At 40.7% G+C, this 8,430-nt stretch overlaps 1 protein-coding gene across 1 annotated transcript in view; it reads right to left on the bottom strand.

Annotated features, from left to right (window-relative positions):
- Positions 1-3,244: 3,244 nt before the first annotated feature.
- Positions 3,245-8,430, bottom strand: part of NOCT (nocturnin) — a 24,606-nt gene continuing 19,420 nt past the window's right edge. Inside the window, exons 2-3 of the mRNA XM_011374278.2 lie at positions 6,394-6,663; positions 3,245-5,198 (exon numbers count right to left, since the gene is read on the bottom strand). Coding sequence (XP_011372580.1) covers positions 4,363-5,198; positions 6,394-6,663 — 1,106 coding nt within the window. The 3' untranslated portion in view covers positions 3,245-4,362. The remainder of the gene's footprint in view (positions 5,199-6,393; positions 6,664-8,430) is intronic.

Raw genomic sequence — 8,430 nt, 5'->3', positions numbered from 1 at the left:
GTGGAGTTTTCTTTCTTTTTTTTTTTTTTAGTTGAAGTTTAAGAGGGAAAGTACCAGTGTTCAGATTTGAACTATAATAGTTTGTATATTCAACATTTGAAGTATATTCTATTTTGTTGTACTCTTGTTTCAAAGTGTATTCAAGTAGGTTTTCTGAAATATAGAAATGAAACTTATATTGCGTTTTGTTCTCTGGTGATATTTATAACAATATTCAAAAGCTAGTATAGAGACATCGTTTTAGTTACGAATAGAAGTCCTGTTTCTCATTCCCAACTACTGTGTAAGAAATTCTACTTCTGTTTTGTTCCATTGTATTAATATTTGGCAAATACCTGCATGTTGCCACTTTCTAATTACTATCATGAACTATAATGTTCTACTTACCATAATGAATTTACTATTTTGATGTTGGCCACACTTAAAGAATTTATATTTGAAATCAGACCATTTGTTTCTCAATCAGACTTTTTGAGGGTTAGAAGAGTAATACTCTCGCCCTTTTACAAATTAGGATGTGGAGGTACCAGAGGGATTACATGAATTTCCTTATTTCACACCAACCTAGGTCCTGTGACTCCACATCTTAATGCTCTTTCTACTATAAAGAAAAGTTGTCTATTTTTACATCTTTTAGAAATTTAAATAAACTGATACTTAATATTTTGTGGCCTTTAATTGTGCATTTCATCAAATATTACTTAGGTCGACAAAGGTTTTTATAACAACTCCCTTTATCTTTTATCTTTTCCATAAACATACCTGATGGTACTTTTTAATAAAAGCTCAAAGAAAAACTCATCTGATTCTTATCCCATTTGAGAGTTAATCTCAAATTTTTACCTCCTGAAAACATTTCCTAAATATTTCCACTTTCAAAATTGTACTGTATGCTTTGGCATTTAATTGTATTGTCTTATTTGCACTGCAGTTTGATTGTCGAGTAATGCCTTCCACAGAACTCTTTGGGGGCAAAATCATACCGTACCTACACCTCTCCACAAGTGCTGAGCATATTAGACATACAGATATTTATTGATTTTAGTAATATTTGCTAATAATATAAGTCACGTGCTATGGAAGATAGCTAAAGAAACTTAAATTTTAAGCAAGTAATTCTTTCCTCCTAGGCTGTATTATTAATTGGTTCTAATTAGGTTAAACAAGGCTACCTCGCTTACCTCCACCATTCTACCTCAACATTTTTCTGTATCTCTTTCAGAATAAGCACACCTATAGCCTAGATTTGGAAGCATACATATTGACAGTATGTACTGATTGGAATGTTTCTGGTGATTGACATTACCAGTGGTATGGCTTTTAATTTCAACCCTCCTAAACCATAAATCATATTCGTTTTTTGTCTCCAGCATATTGGAGAAGAACCACATAATAATGGCTTAATGTACTAAATTTTCCAGCCTCAGTAGGCATTTGAACAATGATCAGTAGTCTGTCCACTTATTACTTAGGCCATCTGCGAGCAACAATTCCAGCCTTCACCACTCTGCTTTACCACATTACCATTATGCCTCTTTACAGACAACACATGGAAGTCATGGGCTGTAAGCTCCCTCCATTTCCGGAACTCTTGCTATAAGACCATCTACTTATTCTAGCACCCATCCTTAACCACCTGTCTCCGTTGGTGGGCAGGTATGCCTTCTTTCTGTACTCAGCATCTCCTCCACTTTCATACTTATTTGGTTTCCTTGTTCCAACAGTTAATAGCGCATCATTCTTTTTCTTCTGTAGCTTGCAGTCTGGATTCTGGCTTAGAAAAGTTCTCACTGAAGTCTCGATTAACCTAATATTCAAATCAGACATGCTTTTTCCTCCCACGTGATTGTGTGTCTCAGCTTTAAAATTCTTTGATTTTCTACAATCCCTCATTTTACCTCCTGCTCGACCAACTCTTCTTAGTTGACTTGCTTTCCTTCAGCTTTCCCTTTGAATGTTAGTACTCAGCAAGATTCCGTCTGTGGGGCTCTTCCTTATAGAGTAGTTGTAAGAATTAAATAATTAAGGATTTAGAACCAGTGCCTGGCATATATGAAGCATTCTGTTAAATGTTTACTGTTATATAGATTTCACCTCAGAATAATTGTTAGATAATCTCACCCCTGCATATAGATCTTACTACCTAATATATTCTAGCTTAGACTTTAAGTCTTAGGTGGGTTTATGTAATTGCCAAGTGGCTACTTCCTCTTGAATGTCCAATTGAACTTTTCTAAAATGTTTCTTTTAGCTCAGTAAGTGACCTTACCAGCAACCCCATTACTCGACCCTCCACAACCTTACCTTATACACTATGCCTTTGCTGGTAGCCTCCCATAACTGACTTCCCCCACCCGTTAACATCTTTTGTCTTCAGCTGAAGATGCTATAATTAAGGTGGTGGCCTCAGCCATTTTGCAAGTTACTGTTTTCATGGGTCTCCCATGTATACAGGAGGTATACACATTATTAAACTTGTTTTTTTCTCTTGTTAATCTGTCTTATTACAGGGATTTCTCAACCAAGAACCTAGAAGGATAGAGGGAGAATTATTTTTCCTCCCCTATAGAGCAATAGGCTAGACCATAAAGCCTAGCTGTGTAGTAGGTGAGACCATCACGGCTTGTGTAAGTACACTCCACGACGTTCACATGATGAACTCCCCTAACGCATTTCTCAGAACTTGTCCCTATCATTAAGCAGTGCATGACTGTATTGGACAACATCTGAAATTCAAGTGTTTGGCTTTCATTCTCGTCCAGATTTGCTTGCTTAAGGCTGTTGTGATAATCTCCCTTTAGACTGCTGTACTTTGGGGTCAGTAAACAATATTTAATGCCTGTACTTGTAAGTATTCTAATCAGTATTGTGTTTCTTAGCACGCATAATGGTCATCATCTGTTAAGATTTGAACCAAATGGTACAGATGTTCTTTCTGTTTGCTTTTCCTTCATAGCCCCAAGATTTTCTGTATATAATATACTGAAAACCTCATTTGTTTCCAAAGTGGTTCCAGTGCAGAAGATTTGGGTGCAGAGCCATTTTGGGGAACTCCAGCCTTGGTGCTGAGAGATTACATATAAGCATACCATGGATGTGTTCCGTGTGCTGCTATAGATCCAGTTTTGTCCCCTTTAAAAATGAAGGTCTGTGTAAATGGATAGTGTGGGCCACCACATAATAGTATTAAAACATCAAATCTATCCCAGATTCTTTTTGGGCTAAAAAGACAAGCTATTAAAAATATAGTTTGAAAAGACCATTTATTAATTTTAAATATATACACCTCCTGGATTAAAACATCAATTAATAGATTATTTGTTGGGATTTTGTTGGGAAGGGGGCTTTACCTGTTATCTTTACCACTTTTTTTCTGATGGAAGAGAATTCTAGGTTATCTTTCTTTTTACATTCTTTCTAGACCTTCTGAACCAGTCACCTTGCTATTTTAGGAAATTTCAACGACAACCTCATGAACAGGCTTTCTAGTTTCACGTCTCTGAAAAGATCCTACCGATTTTCTTAGCCCGTGCCACCTAACAGCTCCTAAAAAACCTGTTGTGAAAAGCACATTCCAATACAAATAATGACATTGAGTGACCTCAAATGTATAGCAATAGCATTCCAATGGGGAACTATAAATGCGCAGCAGTGATTAAATAATGAAGGCTGGCCGTGGAATCTCTCTAGGCAATACAATAATGGGGAACATAAAGGCTCAGCAAGAATTATTTATGAAGAGCATATCAAGAAGACCTGGTATTTCCACCTAAAAAATAACCCAAAAGCCCCTCCAGGCTAAATAGTTCCTTTGTATACTACTATTTTGTTAGACCCCAAATAAAACATCTTAAAGCTTTAAGAAAATTATGATAAATTACTTTATAATTTATGTTTGCATGGTTTTAAAATGTTCATTTCATAATGCTATAATTTAATTTTACACAAGGATATAAAAATAAATATTGCCATGCATCCTATTGACATTTAAAAAACCCACAAATAAGTAACTTGAAATACTGTCTAGCGAAATTGTCCCTACTTACTTATGGTTAATCGTGGAGGACTCAGGCGAGTCTTTTTATACAGCATCAGCAAACTGAAAAAACTTCAAAACAAGCCTAATTTAATGTCCTTAAATGATCAAACTGTAATGCTAAGGGGAAGAAAACAATACAAGCCAAAACTGGAGTGCAAACACCTTTTTCGCTGAAGGTTTTATGGAAAGGGCTTGTGGACTAACGGGATTCCCTCCAAGGGCATGCTGGGAAGCGGGAACCGGCCTCGGCAGCGCATCTTATTTCGGTTCCCTGAAACATCCCTGGTTAAGACTCTTGTGTTTGAAAAGACACAGGTGAGTTTTTACAAAAGTCCATCAGGTTCCTCATTAAAGCTGAAGTCACACACTAGAGACAGGTGGTCTGAAGGATAATTGAAGGATGGTAGCCGGTTGGGTCCAATCTGTTCTTCGGTGAGCAGATCCAGAGCTGACCTCACACTCAGTGCGTGTTTAGAGTACCAGATGTAGTCCAGGGTGTGCCGGCACTCCCCTGAGGTCCGGATCTTCCAGGTCGTGTACGGAGGCTCCGACTGCCCATCAGCACTCAGCAGCTTGTAGGCGCTGTTCAGGTTGAGGCTGGAGGAAGCGAAGTGTTTGTAGACCTCCTCTGTTGGCTCTGCATTGAAGTCCCCACAGACAATAAGGGGAAGCTTAGCTCCTTGGGTGATGTTCTGCAGGTTCTGGAGGAGGTCACAGCCTTGGGCTGATCGAAATTGCTCCCAGCCGGTACGTGCTTTCAAGTGGGTGACAGCGATGCAGAACTGTCGACCGGACTCCTTGCACTCTAGGGTCTGTGCAATGGCCACCTGATTGGTTTTCAGTGTCATGGCCGTCAGCCTAATATTGGCACTGTGGACCAGCTTAAATCGGTTTTGGAGAAAAAACAAGGCACAGCCATCTGGTCCATTGTTATGTTCTACGTCTAGACAAGGTGACCAGGGCTTGGGGAAAAACGTGCCTTGATAGCCCAGTCTACTGAGGAGTGGCTGGAAGGTGTCAAAATAGTGGTCCACCTCTTGGAGGCACAATATATCAGGCTGGTAGGCTAAGATTTCTTCCAGGATGAGACATTTCCTTTCTTCCCACTTGAGTGCTTCAACAGGGCATTGTACAAAGTTGTCTTTGCCTTCTCCAAGAGCTGAAATAAAAAGCCAGTCGGTTGTCAGCGACCACAGGACCATGACTTCTAAGTACCTGGGAGTATCTCTGGGGTTGACACCACTCAGACACTCTGTACGCTTCCTCTGCTGCAGATGCTCTGGGTGATTCTCCTCTGCCTCCGCTGCATTAACCCACCAAACTAAATAACCTCTCTCTCACCATCCAGATAAAGCAAGCAACTGATTTTCTTTCATATTAAAACTATTTCATGGACATAAGATCTTAAGTTTCAGCCTTAAAAAGCGTTCTTTGCAGTTCCAGGGATCTAAACTATTTCAGATGAAATAAATATATTCAACTCTATATACTAATTTCAACACTGACCATAATAAGTCCTATGAACCGACACAGACACCGCTCAGAAATGAATGGGAACCACTTTAAGTAGGCAGCTTTTCCTATTTGTGGATGAATGCTTGGAAAAATAAATGAATCCAAGATTGGAAAGTCAGAAAGTATGCCCTTTTCCAGGACGAAAGAAAACAAAAATGCAGCCTTTTCCTTTTTCTTAAAATTTCAACGTCCGCTACGTGAGAGGCAATAATACCACAGAAAGTTGACTATGACGCATCTGCTTTTTAACTCGGCAAACCCAGGAAAGGATCCCTTTCTACCATAAGAAAGTGACAGAGAATAGAGAACTGAAGCAGCACCTCTTCGGCTTCAAGTTACACAGATGCACATGGATGAGAATCTGGCCATAAGAAAACCCAGGCCCAGCACCACCCCACATCACACAGTAACCTTTTCCCGCACGAAGTTCTATATGTGACCCATTCAGCAGACTCAGTTCCTCCCTTGCAAATGCTATTATCTTAGTGCTATGGGCTGAAAGCTGGAGACGACAGACAGTTTTGAAGCTGACAGAAGACCGGGTCCTTTAAATTTTGATGTCTGGGAAGTAGACAGACTTTCACTGTCCTTGGGAAGCCTACAAACGGGGAAGGTAAGGAATAAATCTTGAGTTGCTGGGTTTATCTGAGAAAATCCAATGACCCCCTTTCCTAACCTCCCCTGCTGGGAGCTCATGCCACCCCAGTTACTGCACCCTCCTTTCCCTCCATCTGCCCACACCTCTTCCGTCCACATAAGACAGTACCCCGGGCCTGTGCAGAAGCAGAAAGGCAGTCACCACAAACTTAACAGCTCAGGCAGAAAAGCGTCAGGCATACCTTGGGCGAGGATGTTCCACTGCATGACCCTAACAGGTGGATGGCTGCTGGGGCAGTCTGTCCTCAGATCCACAAAGTCACGCTGGTACCGGGGAGGTCGAGTGTGCAGGACTGCCCTGCATTCCTCAAGGAGCTCTTTAGGATCAATGGGCTCCAGATGTTCTGGGTCAGGTGACACCAAGTACTCTGCGTGCTGGGAGGCAGCGCTGCTGTTCAGTGTCTTGGCAAGAGCGCTATAGAGTCTGCTCGTGCCGTTTCCCATGGAACACACTATAGGAAAGGAGAGGAAAGCACAATTACACACTCGGCTCCTCCTCCCGCCTTTCTTCTGTTTTCACCCAGCTCAACTAGAAGATAAAGCACTGTGCATCGAAGCCCAGAGCTCAGCTTAGGGCGGTGTTGCCATGTTCATGTACAGAGCCAAGTCCAGAGGTGGACTAACGGAGTGTCCAGGTTCTAGCTTTCTACTAGGACAGGTAATCGAAATACCACTGTTAAAATTGGTTTCTGATTAACTAAGATAATCTTTTAAGGACAAAAATAGCTTAACCTTTATGGCCTCTTCTAACCTAGGATTTGTCTTTATAACTGATAAACCCAGTCATAGAAAAGCACGGCTAAACGAAATCCACATTCTTTTATCTATATATTTTAATAAGAATTGAAGACCAGTTTGTAAAGAGCCAGATGTGAGAAAGCCCGTGTTAATCCCGGAGAAGAGATTAGGGTATAGCAGGCTGCTGCTCTAGCCATGTCATCTAAGGTCCCTCTATTATGAAAAGAAACAGCTGGATTCAACCCACACCCATTCCTCTTAAATGTTACCTGTAAATCAGAGCTTTCTGGCTCTCTCTAGAGCTCTGTGAACCTCACTGAGCAATACAGTCAATATTTGAATATCAACTGCCAGAGTTTTTATAAATCAGAAAAGGGGCTAGGGGCAGAAGTGGGGAAGAGACAGTCACCCACATTTTCCGGGGTCCTGGAAGGAGAAAGGGTGAGGAGAGGTGCGGGAGGCGCAGTCTTCACTACACTTTCTAGTGCTTTGCTTTCTATCCTAGTAGATTATATCAGAACAGGGCACAACCTTCAAGTAAAGAGGAGAGTTGTACCTGTCACTTCATTGTGAGCAGGTGACTGCTCTTTTGGAGGTCAACCAATTCTTCATTATGGTATAAATTAGGGGCAAATCTTGGAACAATCGCCAAAGATTCTCTGCATAATGAATCTCTGTATGGAGGAATCTGGGTTTCCCTACCACATTCGTATCCTCTTTAAAAACACAAAGTTTTCTGTATAAACTACATTATTTGGCAGACTGACTGTCTGAAACTCGCAGTCAATCAAATTCACTGAGGCAGGTCGCAAAAGCAAAATCAAATATTTACCACCAAATGTCCTTTAAACATCAAGGTCAATAAGCATGCAGGCATGCTCTCTGTTCATTCTTTTCAGCAACTCAAAGTAGTTTTTTTTTTCCCCCAGCAAGAAAACTAGATTCAGGCAAAGAAACACTAGTTTTCACAACACACACTTAAGTGTACATGCATTAGTAAGCAAGACTATTCCTTCTCACACACGTGCACATGCACAAACGCACGCACACACACCTGTTTCCAAATTGTTTGATCTTAATATTAAATTCTTTTTTTAAATCAATCTGCTTGCCTGTCTGAGCAAAGGGGTCCAAAGGAAGAAATTTTCTTCTTGGCTGGCAGTACAACTCTGAAAATCTTCTGTACTTCTACTTTTTTAAAAAAAGTAGAGATTCTAGTGGTTTCTCAAGTGTGGTCTCCAGATTAGCAGCATCAGCGTCACCCACACTGTAGACCAAAGTGTCACGGGGCACCGCAGCAGACTCACAAGGGCACCATGGGATATGTGAAATTTGAAACAAACAGCAGTATTTGACATCTGTCAGGCTCTATAAACTACTGGCTCGCTGTAGCTCAGTTTCAACAGGATTGCTCTACACCCTTTCGCTGACGTTATCTTTGCCGAGCTGAGTGTTTGGGAGGTTACTGTGATTAAAAAAAA

This window comes from Pteropus vampyrus, unplaced genomic scaffold (genome assembly GCF_000151845.1).
Source record: "Pteropus vampyrus isolate Shadow unplaced genomic scaffold, Pvam_2.0 Scaffold243, whole genome shotgun sequence".
Lineage (NCBI taxonomy): Eukaryota > Metazoa > Chordata > Mammalia > Chiroptera > Pteropodidae > Pteropus > Pteropus vampyrus.
Note: the sequence above shows the minus strand (reverse complement) of the source record. Positions and strands in the feature narration are given on the sequence as shown.